Here is a 17,583-nt window from a genome sequence, read left to right on the forward strand (position 1 = left end):
AATTTATGAAAAAATATTAAAAAATAAAAAATAAATTTAATACATAATTTGTTGACCTGGCTCAACCAGATTAGGTCGAATGGTTCAACTGGGTACTTGACCTGGTCAACCAGGTCAGTTTTTTGTACTGAGCTTTTATATGACCTGACAAAATGACATGACCAGAACTGGCTAGGTCAAACCGGGATTAAAAATATTGGTTTTTTTTCATAATTATTATAATAAAATTTATAATTTTTATTGTTATTGCAAATACCTGATCTGCTTGTTAAATCCTTTGAGATATGTTTCATTAAAGTTTGATCTTAACCCAAGGTTTGCGATGAGCATAATGCTCTACGCTTAGCTTTAAATCAGGAAAAGATAGTCAACTTGGTAATGTATATATTTTAATAAATTTGGATAAATCACATGTCAGAGAACTGCACAAGCATAAAATTATTACTTTAATATATTTGTGCATTCACCCTGTATGAGCGAAGATAGAACTTATCTCTTTGACTGCAGGATATGAATACTCTATTTAGGAGATTTTGTATTAATAGACTAAACCCTAAACAACATAATGAGTACAACGATAACAAATTTTAAAATTCAAAACTAAATTTAAGAACAAAAGTCAATCTCAGTTGTAATGGATAGATAAATAGATGACAATTTTGATCTAAATAAAAAGAGAAAAAAATTATAAATAAACCCCATTTAATGTTTGCAGCAAGTTAACCACTAAACCCTTTAGTCTTTTTGACAAATAATAAAATATAAATCTCTAACAATTTTTATTTTTCAATTTTTCTTATAATCTATGTGTATGCTCCTCTTGATCCAATTATTTTGTATTTAATATTATTTTATTTACTTTAATTATTATTAATATAGAGAAAATATTCATCATTCAATATTAAAATCTATTGTTTTTAAATTTATTAATCATCTCCATTATTGAAATTATTTAAACAAAATATAATTTATATCAAATTATTTATTAAAAATATAATTATATAAAACGACATAATTTCATTGAATGAGTGGCCAAACTACTAAGAAAAAATAGAGAAATGCACAAGTTTTGACAGAACAAATGAGTGTGAGGTCTGCCTATACATAATCACTATACATACTTTTAAAAATGTGTCCTCAATCGTTGTTGTATCATACATTCATGCAATACGAAGAAGATGTATTTTGGGTAGTACACCTGAGAACGACACGTTGACCATGTTTATGGGCCACTAGCACTAAATTATTATCGTAATCTTGACTGGCACAATTTTCTTAGTCATGATGTGAAATACAAAATGTTATTTTCCACTGCTTGTGGTTGATTTTTGTGAGCATGTCGAAAATTTTGCAAACAACAGGTCACATAAGAATCAGATTTTGTAGAAAAGCTTTTATGGTTTATCATGCATGTTCCCCATAAACATAAAAGTTTGTCTATTATATATTGCTTTACCTAGTCAGTTCTTAGTGACCTCTGATTCATTTCACTAAATTTACAAGGAACCACAAGGAACCATGATTATCTATAAATATATATATATATATTCTTATCACTGATTAAATTAAAACAACCAATAATGATTTCTTTCCTTGGTGAAGTTGAGACTTAATACTAATTTAATTTGTTGATAAAATTTAAGTGATGGTTATTTGAACAAGCAGGCTATAAAATAATGTGATTATAAAAGGGATTAAGCCTCTAGTGGCTCTTCAACTTTGGGTCAAGAACTATTTTAACCCTTTCAACTTTATGAATAGTTCTTTTGTCACTCCAGATAGATTAAAATTTATTTTGGTCTTTCTATTTAATTTTGCCAAATTGATGCTTGTTACATTATTCTAAATGAGATCTTGTGTCATTTTAGGGGTTTAATTTTTTTAAAATAATGTGTTTATTTTTTTGAAAAATTTTTCAGAGGTGCAAAATTAGTTTTTTTACCTTTAAAAAAAGTTTAAGGATTAATGATTAAAATGAATATTTTTATAATCTCAGGGCCAAAGTGAACATTAGCCTTAAGTTGTGCTTTAATCCTTACTAAATTTGTCCTTTGTAAAATTGTTGTATTAACAAATAAAAATATGAATTTGGGTGAACTATTACAAAAAGAAATCATTAAGTGGTATTAACTAACAAATGGTATTTTAAGGTGTGATTGTTAGTCTAAGCTTTGAATATGGTTCATGTAGTGAAGCTTGTGTTGAGAGGAGGCCACCATTGGATTTTACTTGCTGCCTAATAATGACCATTGCCATGAGGTTATGAACCAGATTGCTAACTTTGTTGTTTCTGTTGAGAGTTGATTGAAGGTACAGGGGTAGAATGGTCGATGGCGGTGACAACTAGCCGAGCATGGCGAGAAGCATGGTGTACAAGGTTCTGGTCACGTACAAGCATGGGTGCAGGTTAAGGTTATATTGTGTACTGGAGTATCAAGTTAAGGTTGTGTGTTAGTGGAGTATCAAGTTAAGGTTGTGTGCTAGTGGATGAGAGAGCATTGAATGCTCAAATCTGGGCCCAACCAATAAGGATGGGTCTTAGTGGTTAGTCTGGCCAATAATAGTATGGGTTAGTATGGCCGATAGTATATGGGAGTTTGAAAAGTAGGCCCAATAGGGATGGTTGCTGAGTGTGTTTTGTTCTCTTGCTTTTTGAATATATAATGAATGGAAGTGGTGCTTTGTGGTTGGCCGGTTTGCAATCTTTGATAAGTCTTCCACTTATTTTGCCTCTGCTTTACAAACTGGTTCTCCTTGCCAATGATAAATTGGTTTATTGGTATACGGGTCATTGATAGAGCTCTTCACCAAATGGTGAGAGTTCAATTCTCAACGAAGGGCACATTTTTGGGAGATATGAGCGGTGGTTGTGTGCGGATGGTCCCAGCACCCATATGTGCGCGGGCCCCACCCTCACTTGCTCCACTCGAAAGCTTGCACGCACCGACGATTTAGCGGGGACCTGGGCCGTCTGTCCCTCTGTAAAAATCCATTAAACACTTTAGTTTTTTTCCCTAGTTTTAGCTCATCTTTGATCCAACAGTTTCATCGACTCATAATCTTTCTTAATTTATCATCATCATGATGATAATAGTTCTCATTGATGTATGGTTTTGACGTACCATTTATACATGTTAAGAGAAAAGCTTTATGTTGTTTTTGCAGTGTTTGTGTATCAGTGTGTGTATATGTGTGTATGTGTGTGTATGCATGTATGTATGTATTAATTAATGAATATATCTTGGTCTATGGATGGAAATGTGGAGGGAAAGATTAGGAAGAGAGGGAGGGGGAGATGGTGAATCAAGAAATGAGAAAATTGTTAAAGATAAGAATGAAATTTTATTAAAAAAATTAATTAATATCATGGTAAAAAAAGTCATAAATAATTTTGAGAGGGTAGGGTTTTATAAAGGAGTTGCCCAAGCCAATGGTTTGATTATTTTTAAATTTAGAAGAGTTTTTTTAAAAACGTTGTCTATATTAAAAATGATTTTAATAGAGAAATGATCATACTCGAGAGATAATTATTTTAGAACATCATCATCGCAAGTGGCACATAGGGTAACTAAATCAAACAAACACATAGCTGAGGTTGATATTGTGTGTAATATCCTCCATATTTGCTTGTCTAAGTCATAAATTTTGAGATAAAAAGTATTTTGATATTTAATAATCTAGAATTTGTTTTTATTCCTTGATAACATCATGTTGGAGTGTAGTGCATGTAAAGCTTCCAAACATGGGCTATGCAGGGACTCTTCATGGATCTATTCAATGGTTCTGAAGTTTGACAGGGACTTGTAATCCCTTGTTTCTTATTTGAAACTTTCTTTGTTAGATTCCCTCAAACTAAACCCAACACGAACCAACCCAACTTCAGAATTGAGAATTTAGACTTGACTGTCTCTGATGGGAATATTTTCTTTTCACTATACATTAAAAGGGTTTTGCTCTTGGGTGAAAATTCAAGTGCTTCTTCACATGTGTTTTAGGGTCCGTTTGATTTGCACAAAAGTACAACACAAAAGTATAGCACATCACAAATGCTTGTAGTACAGCATAAATATTTGTCTTGTACCATGTTTGATATTCAAAGGACAACACAAATTAATATAACACAATTAAATATAAAATTACTATAATACCATTTATATATTCCTATAGTATTGTGGAATAAGGAAATTAAAAAAAAAAAATTTAATTACTTGCCACAAATATACTTTTAAAATTTTAAATATATTAACTAATAATTATTTATGAAAAATATATTATAAATTTTGTTAACATTTCTTATCTTATTAAAAAAACTAATTATCTTTATATTTTTAACTATAATTCACAAGATTAAATAAGTTTATTATAATTAGAAATAAGAAGAATCTTAACATAATAATCATTTTTTATTTAATAAATAAATATAAAAAATTGGCATAGAAGAAGACCGGTAGATCTTGAAAGATGCCTGGAAACCCTAGAATTCTCAAAGAGAATAGAAAGAAAGAAGGGGAAAGGCAAGAGAAGAGGAGAGAGATTTGAAAAGGAAAGTACCTCGGCCGAGGGGAAGGCCAGGGAAGGAGGTTCACGGCCGTGGATTAGATCGGGTAGAGCATTGAATGACAACTGTAAATTTTTGGATGGGATGTGTTTTTAGTTAATTATTGTAATTTTTGGATTTAAAGTTGGTAAAATTGACTTTTGTTGTGTTGTCCCATAACTAAAACTTGTACCGTGATTTTGGTGGGACAATTTTTTTTTCCAACTTGTGCTGTACTCAAACACATTGTTGTGTTGTACCCTAAACATATTTACAAATCAAACAAAAGACAAGAGAGTTTGTGCTATCCTATCCTCATTTTTTTGCGTATCAAACAGACCCTTATATTAGATCCAATACTCAAGCGACACGAAAATGATCTTGTATTTAATGGTAGTAATTGAAATTTTTGGTCATTTATTTAGTTGGGAAATTTTGAAGGGGTAGTAAGGTGTGGGGGAGTGATTGTTGTTTAGTTGGAAAAGTAATTAAGATGAGTTTGGACGGTCCTACCCATACAAATTGGGTTCATTTAGAGAGGTGAGACTATTCAAAAAAAAATTTAAATTTAAATCCTTATGAAACTTTTAAATTGTCCTTCACCAATTTAGAAAATTATCATAATATTTTTTTAAAACTTAATTTTATCTAAAATATTATTTTTGTTTTTTTTAATGTGTCAATTTAAGATTATATATATATATATATATATATATATATATATATATATATATATATATTGAAGGGTCAAAGAAAGAAGATGAAAGTTATTAATGTGCTTTGAGGGGAAGAAATTTATTTGCAATCTTGTAAACCAAACTGTTTATGAGATTTTTTTTATTTTTTATTTTTTGTCAAGATGAGCGGTTAGGTTGCTAAATAAAAACAGAGCCCTCACAAGCCTCGGTGAAACAAATAGATGTAGACAAACTATTTATGAGATTGATAGGCTCGAAGGATTGACTAAACATCATGACACTAAGTTTGTTACCTAATTTTATCCCTACACTTGTTTCTCCAAAAAGTTATTTTATTAAGATTGTTTGTATTTTTTTATATTATCGGTTAGCATTTAGTTATTATTTATAAAATTATTGAGGACAAATTTATATGAAATTTTCTTTTTTAGTTTTCACGGTATTGCACCATTATTGGAAATGGTTATTCTCTTGAGGTTCATGCTGAATAATTACTATAATTTTTTTCCCTGTCATTTTATGAAGAGTACAAATGGATTTAAATGTCATAATTAATAATTATCTCTTCTACATGATGTACTAATCAAATAAAATCGATTCTAATTTTGATAATTAATACCCGGATATATCATTGTTGTACTAATGAGATTAGTAATATATATATTTTAAAAATAAAGCCAAGAGAAACAACATCTAACAATTTTTTATTTTAAATATTTTTCTATCATTAATTAGTTAATTTGGCATTATCTTCGTATGGAATTTCATGGAAAAATATGAAAATAATTTTTTCTTATCAAAATATATAAATAAATATTTTAAATTTCCTTTTATTTTATTTTTCTCATCAATGTCTATCTATCAATTTTTGTCATATTTTTAATTTTTTTTATTGGATTATGAATTAATGAACCAGAGTTTCAACTAGAAAAAAATGATTACTTATATCATATTATTGGTAATAGACTAAGAGATCATTAGTATATATGGTGATAAACAAAAGATAAAATTATAAATTTTTTTTCTTTCTCTTTAAAAGTTTATATTTACTGTTCTTCCTTGCATGCATTGCGATAAAATAATAAAAGAAATCAAAATGTTATATTGTAAAAATGATTTTGGAAAGTTTAAATTATTAATATTGAACGAAATAATTTCTAAAATATATACAATTATGTAGACAATGGAGTTTTGGAAAAAAAAAACGCAAGATTTCAAAAACACATGTTAAACATAAAAATTGAAAAAAAAAATAAAAAAAATCTTTTAATGCGACAAATAAGATGTGCAAGTTATTGATTTCTTTGATTATTTCACTTTGTGCAAATGGACAAACCAGCCGACGGTACGTACCTATTATTTATATATATATATATATATATATATTTGTTGATGCTCTAAATAATCTGCCACTTAATAGTATTTTTAACTTTATTTACAATTTATTTCCAATTTTACCCTTCAAAAGATTTGATTACCCAATTCCCACTCTAGTTTATATTATCAACATTGTGACTTATTTTATTACTAAAATTTTTATAAAATTTTCACAAGATAAGTTCAATCATTTAGCTTTGTTTTTCAAATGCCCAAAATATCATTTATTAACTTATATAGGTTAGAACTAAGTAATAAAATATGTTAATTAATTAGGATCAGTTTCCATAAGATCAATAGAGATATGATGAATTCAAACTTGGTTTGAAATTCTACATATTCTAATTTCTTCCAAAGGTATCATTCATATTGGAATAATGAGTTACAATAAATTATTTATACCAACTTGCAAATTGATTTGGGATTCCAAGAAGACATAATGCAATACAAAAACGGAAAAAAAACAACTTATCCAAACGTGTAAAAAATATTATAAAAGGAACATTTCTATTACTTCCATCCAACCAAAGAGGCCCTGGAAAACTGTTTTTTTTTTTTTTGGCAAAAAATATACATGCTAGTTAATTCGTTTTCTAAGAAAATTATTAATATTAAAATATACATTTCTAATAATATTAATTAAATTGGAATTGGAATGATTCTATATAAACAAACATATTTTATTAAATTATATTTTAAATAAAAAATAATTTTAAAAAATTAATATAATTTTTTATAAATTTTAAATTACCAACTAACTTTAACTAATTTTTTAACTTGACACCACCACTTATGCACGTAGAATAACATTAATTGTTTAATCAAAACATCAAGCTTGGCATAAATAACACATTACCTATTGTTCCTCACAGGCAATCACTACCCACTGAGTACATTCAAGCACAACTCTCAAATCTCAATAGTCTCAATATATAAATATATAAAGATACAAATTTATATAACACACCCATGCATCATTTAGCAATTCAAGGTCATCCACAAGAACTCTGCAGACCAATTCCATGCATTATTGAGCAGAAAAATAAAAATAGAAATACCAACAATGCCTGAGAAAACAGTCCCGGATCTGATTAATTAATCAATAGGAATGACAAGTTGATGCTCATGTTTAAAAGTTCCATCCTCTGGTCTTATGCTCTATGTCTATGAAGAAGGAACCATGTTTAAAAAGAAAAACCTAACTACGCCTACGTATGGGTCTGATGTCGACACGGAAACTGCAATTGAAATTGATAGGAGCTGGTTGCAGCCAAGTGCACTTGGTAACAAGTGGAATTTTGATCACATTGGAATACAAAGAGAATGACCTCATTCTATCGAATGGTGAATATCCCGCACATGTTGTAGCATCAACTAGTCTGAAGAAGGGAGAGATGTTAGTTTCTTTTCGGCATATATTAGAGTAAAAAGGATGATAATGATATAGTTTCTAACAATTTATTCATGCAACATATGGTTGGCAGGAAATGAGAAAGTTGTCCAACATTTTCTATAGGAGAAATAATAAGATAATGTAATGCGATGAGAAGAAAACAAGAGATGATTTATAAAGTTTCCTGAGTCCAGCAACTCTGATGACTTAAAAGGGAACAAATTCTTGATACTTGAATGAATTAATGCATGGCTGACCTTCAAAATTTCAAGAAAAAAATGTACAATAAGCATTCAATAGATAAAAGCAGAAAACTAATGAAGTAAATACAGTAGAGAAGCTTATCAATCTATGCATATAAAACAAGTTATTTGTTGAAAGCATCAATCTATGAATGTTCACCCAAAAGACAAATGTTGTCTTGGCCAAAAATGCATATTAAAAAGATAACATCAGACCTGCAGAGAAAAGATAACATCAGACCTGCAGAGAAAAGGGCCACTAGCATTGGGCACACTGGATTGACTTTGTTGATGTATTTAATACATTTTCAGAAAACTAAAACTTATGCCCACAAAAGACAGTTATTTTATCGATTTGACTTTACAAAGGGAAGCAGCACAAATGCTCAATGAATTATGGCAAAAGTAATTTGGCAAATATTTGATGAAGCAATCAAATCTTCAAACAATCTTGCTTATGCATGTAGTGGCATCATAGTTTGTGCTTACGAGATAATCTAGAGAAATTTAGGATCCTCTGAAGTTATCTAAATCAAAGTCACAATTAAAAGAATAGAGTAACAGCTGGGGAAAAGAAAAAACAAGCATGTATCCCTGGAAACCAATCAATAAAAACAGTGGTTTAAATTCGTTGACTTCAAAAGAGATGACCCATTGGAGAAGGGTCTGATCATGCCTAAAGTGTTGGGGAGGATATATGATTGATTGAAGTTTTGTAGCACAAATCAGAAGAAATAACAACACAAATGATACACGCAACACATGACATATATGAATGCAAGAATAAGGTATTCACACCAATTGCTCAAGCTCTTCTAACTTCTAATATTCAATTCATCCTTTTATAAAAATGCATACACTATAGTCAGAAAACAAACCTTTAACCCGATTTCTTTACTCATCTTTATTTTCTGCAGGTACTACAAGTCCACAAGCATTATGATAACCATTTTTCTTGATAGTCATTGACAATGGCAAAAGGGCACCAATGTAACACGTGCTCCAGAGTATAATCTTGTTTTTTGCCCCATACTATTAAAGGCTAGTTCTTGATTTGCCAGAGAAAAACAGGTTCAATAGAGCAGTTCATGGCTATAATTTAATTGACTGCATTGGAGTTCAATTCAGAAGCCATGCTTTTAGCCTCACTAATAATTAATTATTCCATGGCTTCAATTAAGTTTCATTGCTTTCATCACCATAGTCCTTGGGATTCCAGATTGCTTATTTAAGTTTCATTGGAAATATCATCTCAGACAGTTTCAGACATATGAGGTCCTTCTAGAAAATAGATACAAAATTGCAGTATTAATTGTTAGTATCCATCCTTTGAATTGCCACTAACAGTCATCCTAAAAAAATATTAAAGACAAATTATAAACCACAAACTTAGTCTTCTGTCTTGCAAACTCTAGCTTCCATAATATTGTTGGAATCTCTAGATACAATTTTTACATGAATCTCAAAGCATCCAAACATGAGTGCGAGGTTTGGGTCTTGCCACTCTTGTCCGACTTGAAGGATTCCATACAAGGATAAATATGGAAAGATCAAGCAAAATTAATCAGCATTCCAACAGAATTTAGTATACTGAGGATCAATGCAAAAAATACATTGGCCTATTCAGAGTCCTTGGCAAAGAGAACATGTAAATAGTTGGCATAAAAACAATATGCACTCGTTCCTGATCCCTGTAAAGACTATTTTCTTGTGTCATGGAAGAAGACAACAGGATCTCATTATCTTTGAAGTATGTCACACTGTCACCATCAATAACTTATTGTTTATCAAGTGAATAATCAAAAGGAAATATTGATTACATGTCCAGCTTGAGATAACTGATATGACAAAGATGCCCGTGTCACATAGATGGCAATCAATAATTCTACACATCAGTGACATGTAGAGGAAAGCTGACAGAGATAAAGAAGATCAAAGATCGGACTCCTACATGCAATACATTTAAAGACATGATCAACAAAGATGCATAGAAGAGTGACATAACAGCTATCATGTTGGTCCCTTGGAAGTTGATATCCATGGGCACCTGCCACATTTATATTTTGATATACAATGAAACTATCCTACAAGTCCATTTCACGTAGCACAAACACATCATGTTGTCCTGGGGAATGTACTCAAACTTGAGTTCTAGTGACAACATTTCTCAGCAAGTTAGAGGTAACTTGTCACTTTGCCTATGTAGTGGACATGAGGAAGGACAGTTGGAAACCATATGTGTAAATTATGATTAACTTGCTAACTCTAGATGAACTGAGAGAGGTAGACAATAATGACAAATCATATAAGTTACCAAAGGTGTGGAAATAAACCGAAACAGCCATCAGAGAGATGCATGTTATTCATTTAAATTTAGATCATACAAGGTACTAACATAAAGGAACCTCCATCAACCAATAATTAGAACCTTCCACCTACTAACAACAAAGAAAAAGTGCTTATAGGACTGTGCAATTTAACTGTAGGCCATAGTCTTTCAACGTTTCCAAAGTAAAAAATTGAACAGTAGGCACTAATGACGGTTTCTCTATCCCATGCAAGCTTTGTCTTCATACATACTGAAGTTCCAGACTACGTAGCATTCTAAATGTTAATTGCCTACACAACCAAATAATTGGCTGACTAACAAACAGTAAGCACCAACAGTCACAGGACCATCACTGGTACAACCAGTAGATGAAATAAATATACCATTTAGGTTGTAGCTAAGCATTTCAACAATGCTAAACCACAAAACTTGGAAAATACATTTTTAAAAAAACATAAAGAATGATATGCTTTGTATTGACACCAGCATTTCTTCAATTTTTTGGCCTTTTCCAAAAAATTAAAATATACACACAGTTCATGCACTTTTCTAATAGCATTTTTAGTATGATTTCCTGGAATGCCTCTAAAAGTGGAACTAATTACTAAACAAATGGAATTGATCTTGGAGACTGCCTCATTAGCTTGGAAATACTTCTACTTCTAGTATGTTAGCCGCAAATGAAATACCTCTTGGGCTAGCCTTAGGAGATATATAGAAGATGTTTCATCACTAAGCCAAGAGAACAACTATGATATAAAAATAATAGTATAAACAGCTCAATTGAAGCAATACAGAAAGAACAGGTTAAGGATAAAAGTTGAATACTGGCGAGGGCCTTACATTGAAGACAAGTTTTTACAAAGGTATCATAAATCACTAAAAATAACCCATTTTCTTGGATTTAACTCTAGTTTAACAAATTAGATTCACTTCTAAGGATTGCTTACAAGGTTAATATATATTACAGGTGAAATTAGATCATCCTGTGAATTTTCATTCTTCCAAGAACATGGCTTTTCAACATCAAATTCTGATTTATACAAAAACAACCATTCATTCCAATCAACTTTTACAAGCTTGACAGATAATTTTACAAAATCAAACCCTTTCGCCCACAGTTAAAAAGAAACTTATATAAACTTTTATCTAGGAAGTTATACAAAGACACCTTTAAGTAAAGTATAAGCAAGAGAATAAATTTATCCTCAAAGGCATGGCTAGACTTCGGAAAATTTGTAAGAATCCATTGCCCAATGGAAATACAGCAAACCACCAAACAGTAAAAGATTTGACTTTCAGTAATTAACTACTAATTCCTCCCATAAGGGTTGTGCATCTCCTAAACAAAGTCTACTTTTATACATTTCAATGGTTAGTAAAACACCTGTACACTGGCTCTTATCTCATTATTTGCAGCTCACTGGATGAGACAGACAATCACAAAAGCATGGAGTTCTACGAGCCTCATAGAAATCCTACACCACAACATCAGTTTGAAAGCTATGATCTGAACTTACCATAAGATTTGAATAATTTACATAGACTGATTTCAACCACTTCTCCAGACTCATATGAACATTCATCCCAATCCAAACCCTTCCATTATCCAAAATCAATTAATAACCATCTTTATTTACAATTATAAAATGCATTGCTTACATGCTTGCATGTGTGCATCTTACTTATCTTCAAAGTGTCCATGACTCACAATTAGTAAAATAATAATAATATGTCTTCAAATAGGAAGAAGTTAAAATCATTCTTAACTACCGCAAGTTATTGATGAAAGCTATCTTGGTTGATATACTTAACAAGAGTTTGAAAAGTTATAGATTATTAAGCTTTACAGCAACCAGAAAAGAAAAAAGAACACCTGACAAGCCAGAAGTTGTTCACTTGATCATAATGAATTTCATTCCATAGATATTGTAACAAGAAGCATAAGGATGGTAAAGAACATGCAATAAATTGAAGTCATAAATTAATAACAAAGTTTGCTTAGAGAACAGCTTTTCTCCCAAACAGCAACTCTAAAGGACTACTGCTACTTAAATTTATGAAGTTGGTACCTGTTCCAAAGCATCTCCCTCTCCAGCCTTTGTATCCTTGCCAGGAGTGATGCCATCAATGAGTTCTTTCAATTGGCCTGCATCAGGAGCACTGGAACCAATAGCTGAAGGCTCTTCTTTCTTCTCTTCCTTCCTCCTTCCCAAAACTGCCTCAATAGCTGCAGCACTTGCTTTTGCAGTAGCCTCCGCCTTTGCAGCAGCTTCAGCCTTCTTCCTCTCTTCTTCTTCCTTGGCAAGAGCCTCAGCTCTAGCCTTCTCTTCTTCTGCCCGTGCCAATGCTTCAGCTTTTTCCCTCTCTACTTCCTCATACAAGTTCTCCATATCCTCTTCCCTCCCTTCTTTCTTCAACATCTCCTCCACGAGCCCCTTCATCTCTGGGCTGAAAACTACATTTTCATCCATCAGAATGCCCTTGGTCGTCTTAAGTGCATCATCCACCCTACCTACTTCACAGAATTCCTTCAACAACAACTCATAGCTAGTGATATTTGGCTTCACCTCATTTTCCACCATCTGTTCAAAGAACCCTCTTGCCTCATCAAGCTTGCGAGCATTCACCAAGCCCCCAATAACCTTATTATAAGCATTCGCATTTGGTCTCAACCCCACTTCCCTCATCTTATTGAAGTATGCAACTGCATCATCAACCCTATCCACCCCAAAACATGCCTCAACAATCAAGACATACGTGTACTCATCTGGATTGATCCCTCTTTCACCCATCTCTCTATATAGCTCCTCTGCCTCAGCTACCAATTGATTCCTCCCAAGCTGATCAATCAAATTGTTATAAGACAACACATCCGGGCTACACTTCTTCTCCCCCATCTTCCCAAACGTCTCAATAGCCTCACTAAATTTCCCTAGAGCACAATACCCGTCCACCATCACATTGAAGCTCCCAAGATTCACTGTAAGCCTCCTCGGAGGATCATGCTCAGCATTCATCCGACCAAACAGTCTCAATGCCTCATCAAACTTCCCATTCTTCGTCAATGCCTCCAGCACTGAGTTATAGCTCACCGCATTGAAGCGAACCTTGGAATTCTCACCAAGAACTTCACTATAAAACTCCATTGCCTCCTTATCCATACCCTTAGCGAAATACCCCTTCATCAGACTCCCATAAACAGCGCCATCAAGCACCATCCCACCGCCAAGCTTTTCCTTAAGCTCTTCAAACAAGGACAGAGCTTTATCAGGGTCAGAACTCTTGAGGGCACCAGCCATAAGCAGGTTGTAGACAATGGGATCAGCAGGGCAAAAGGCCTTGGTGAGCATATCGTCCTTGAGATCCAGAGCCTGATCAAGCCTGGAGCAATCAATGAGTCCCTTAACGAGGATCCGGTAGGTTGTCGGAGAGGGGTTAAAAGGTGAGTCCTTTAGGATGAGGCGGTAGTGCTCGAGCGCAGTGTCTGTCTTCCGGGCATCACAGTAGACCTGGAGAACAAGGTTGTGGGTAATGACGGTGGGGGCGATGCCGGCCTGGGTGATGAAGCGGTGAAGGGAGAGGAGATCAGCGTGGCGGTTCTGGCGGAGAAGGGAGTGGAGGACAGCGTTGCAGGTGAAAACAGTGGGGCGGCAGTTGGAGTAGATGGAGTGGCGGACGAGGAGAGAGGCCTCGTCGAGATCGTTCTCACGGATGAGGGTGAGGATGCGGTTGTGGAGGTCAAGACGCTTGGCGGAAAGGGCCGATAGGGTCTCTGGAAGCTTGGGGAAGTTGGGATTTGGGGCCGTCTTGGAGGGGATGCGTTGTTGAGGGGGTTTAGGAGCGGAGGGGCGGAGGGAGGAGAGAGGGGGTTCCATGCGGAGGCGGCGCTTGCGGCGGCGGCGTTCTGCGGCGGCTTCTTCAGGGGAAGCGAAGGAGAAGAGGCGGAGGGAGGGGAGGAGGAGGCGGAGGCGGGGATGGGGGTAGCATGGGGTTAGGGTTTTGAGGTGGAAGAAGGAAATGGGTTTGGAGAGAGCCATGGATTGAGTTGGGACTCGGGAGAGAAGAGGGGAGAGGAGATGAGGGTTTTGAGAGGTTTTGGGCTGATAGAATGATATTGGCGATGAGAATGCTTTGAGATTTGTATCTGAACCTGATCTCGAGGCAAAGTGATATATTTTTTTTTAATGTTTTTTTTTTTCTATTAAGTTGCAAATAATGTTAGGGCCCTAGCCCAATATTACCTTGATTTATTACTTTCCAATACCGCTTTAGATATTTGACATGTGTTACATATATTTTTAATGTCCAAAATTCGAACTTCAATAAATCTTTTTTCACATTGCTATTTCATTTTTTTTATTTGGTTTTCACACTTTTTGAATATGTTTGAACAACTTCTTTTTGGATTATTTGAAAAAAAAAATGATGGGAATATATATATATATATAGATATTGAAAAAATGATTGAAATTACATTTGAAAAAATAAAAACAAAGATAAAGTTTATTGTAAATTTGTAAGTATGGGTCAAAATAAAAATAAGGGAATTTTCTAATATAACATTTTTTTAATTATAAAAACAATCACATCAGAAATTTATTAATCAATATAGATTTTAAAATATGACAAATCAAGTCATATAGTTTTTTAGTGGAATAACCCTTCACTGAAGCAATAGAGTTATAGCTCATCGCAATGAAGCGAACTTTGGAGTTCTCTCCAAGAACTTCACTATAAAACTTCATTGCCTCCTTATTCATACCCTTAGCGTTCACTTTGATGTAAGTGGGGGGAAGTGGTGGAAAGTGACGAAGTGGTAGGAAGTGCCACTTTCTTGAAGTGGGGAAGTCATATGACTTCCCCCACTTATGATATTCATTTTAAAGAAAGTGCCCTTTAATGAGACTCCTAGGTGATGAGTGGATCTTCTTTAAAATATTAAAATATTAATTTTTTTCATGTACATCATTCTTCTTTAAAAAAACACAAAAAAATGGAATATTTTAGGGAAAATAACTTATTAGTCCCTGGAACTTTTCGTTTATACCAATAAGTCCCTCTGACCAAATAGTATACTCTGCAGTAGGGCTGTTCGAAAAAACCGGTTAAACCGTAAACCAGACCGGACCGGTTTTATTTGAACAGCCGGTCCGGTTCCAACCGGTTTCATCATTAATCGGTTCGGTCCGGTTTTGGAGCCGGTTCTAGTTTTCGGAACCGCGGTCCAAACCGGACCGGATTGGTTTTTTTATAAATCTAAAATCTGTAAATAATAATTTAATAAATATGTTATATGGTTTTTTACTTTTTACTTTTAGGTTTTATACTACTTTTCACCGGTTCAGAACTCAGAGAGCAAAAACTAAAAAGTAAAAGCTCTTCTCTGAGTTCTCTGCCTCCGAAACCAAGGGACCGACTAACCGAGACTTCGAATCTCCGGCTCCGCCACTCAGCCTCCGGCCTCTCCCAATCTCCCTGATCCCTCTCACTCTCCGCCGCGCTCGCTCTCTGGTCTTTCTCTACCACTCTCGCTCTCTCTCTTTCTCTTTCTTCAAAGTTGAAGATTTCGATCGAAAGGTATCTTTTGACTGTTGATTGTGTTCTTTCTTTTCTCGATGATTGATTTGGTACTGAATGGGTTATGGTTACAATCAACGGATGATTCGAGGATTTCCGCTTGTTTTTGGTTGAGTTTGGTGTGTTTTTTTTGGCCGATTGGCTTTGGTTAAGCTATTTAGGTTGGGGACTTGGGGTTTTGCCTTTTTGATGATCGATTCGAGCTTGATCTTCCTATTTGTGTTTAGTGTTTAGTGTTTGTGATTCACTGATTTTCAAATTTTGTTTAGTGTTTACAGTTTATGATTTATTGTTTTCTATATTCTCTGAAAGATTAAAATGCATTCTCTTGGACCTTATCACCTTTTCTCTTTTCTATATTCTTTTCTTCTCTTAATCATTAAAGAAAAGAATGTAATGCAGGCAATTGGTTGGAAACTTGGAACTACATGTGTTATTGTTTTAGTAGATTATTTACTCATTTTAATTTCTAAGTATCATGTATTATTCTGAATTTCTGACTAATCCAATTAAATTTGCAATGTTTCCACTTTACTTCTTTGGACTGGTCATTGTACTACTATGTTGCTTTCTAATTTCTAATTTCTAACCTGATTGTTTTATTATTGGTTTAGCAAATTTGATGGCTGAAGAAAATCAAGTTACATCTAGAAATGTAACAGAGACAGCGTCAAGTGTTGTTTCAAGAAAGAGGAAATCTTCTTTGTGGTCCGATGTTTGGGAAGATTTCAAAGAAATAGAAGGGACTGATAGGGTTGAATGTAAACACTGCAAGAAGAATTATAAGTGTGATAAGAGCAAAAATGGCACTAGTACTTTGCGTAAGCTTAATATATACATATATATGAAATGTTTCTAAACCTGGGTAAGGATTCCAATGATTAGAGTGGTGGTGATGCTGATAAAATAAGAAAAAGATGGTGACGACAATGATACGAACTATGAAGAGGACTATGGGATGTGTAGCAATATAAAAAAAGGAGAGGCTTTGAACAATATATTAAATACCGATGACATGTTGTTATCCTTTTTGGTATTAGGGCGTTGCCTCATACCAACATCTGACATTCATTTTTAGAGCAACGACAAAAATTACTCGATCCGAAGCAATAACAAGAAAGTTCAATTCAAGGGAATGGCAAATTTTAGAAAATATATGGAAGATAAAAATGATATATATATATATATATATATATATATATATATATATATATATCTCAAGGCAGCAATGAGATATATATTGCAACGCGATGATAAGGCACATTCAATGGTGACTTATTCATTTCAAGACGGTAACAAAAATTGTTATGAGATATATTTATTTTAAGATGGCAATCAGGCAGGCAATGCAGTAACAAGGCACAAGCAGCGGCAGTGATAAAATATATATATATATATATATATATATATATATAAGTGATGTAATA

At 33.4% G+C, this 17,583-nt stretch overlaps 1 protein-coding gene across 1 annotated transcript; it reads right to left on the bottom strand.

Annotated features, from left to right (window-relative positions):
- Window positions 1-7,680: 7,680 nt before the first annotated feature.
- LOC120280397 (pentatricopeptide repeat-containing protein At3g49240, mitochondrial) lies at window positions 7,681-14,656 on the bottom strand. Its single transcript, XM_039287239.1, has 2 exons — window positions 12,649-14,656; window positions 7,681-7,991 (listed from the first exon to the last, which is right to left on the bottom strand). The coding sequence occupies exons 1-2, from the start codon at window positions 14,614-14,616 to the stop codon at window positions 7,983-7,985; spliced, it is 1,977 nt and encodes a 658-aa protein (XP_039143173.1). The 5' UTR covers window positions 14,617-14,656; the 3' UTR covers window positions 7,681-7,982.
- Between the last annotated feature and the right edge of the window lie 2,927 nt (window positions 14,657-17,583).

Source organism: Dioscorea cayenensis, chromosome 17 (genome assembly GCF_009730915.1).
Source record: "Dioscorea cayenensis subsp. rotundata cultivar TDr96_F1 chromosome 17, TDr96_F1_v2_PseudoChromosome.rev07_lg8_w22 25.fasta, whole genome shotgun sequence".
NCBI classification, from domain to species: domain Eukaryota; kingdom Viridiplantae; phylum Streptophyta; class Magnoliopsida; order Dioscoreales; family Dioscoreaceae; genus Dioscorea; species Dioscorea cayenensis.

What these genes read in the sequence shown, in the direction of transcription:
- LOC120280397 (XM_039287239.1), bottom strand. Translation starts at nt 14,616, where the DNA reads ATGGCTCTCTCCAAACCCATTTCCTTCTTCCACCTCAAAACCCTAACC.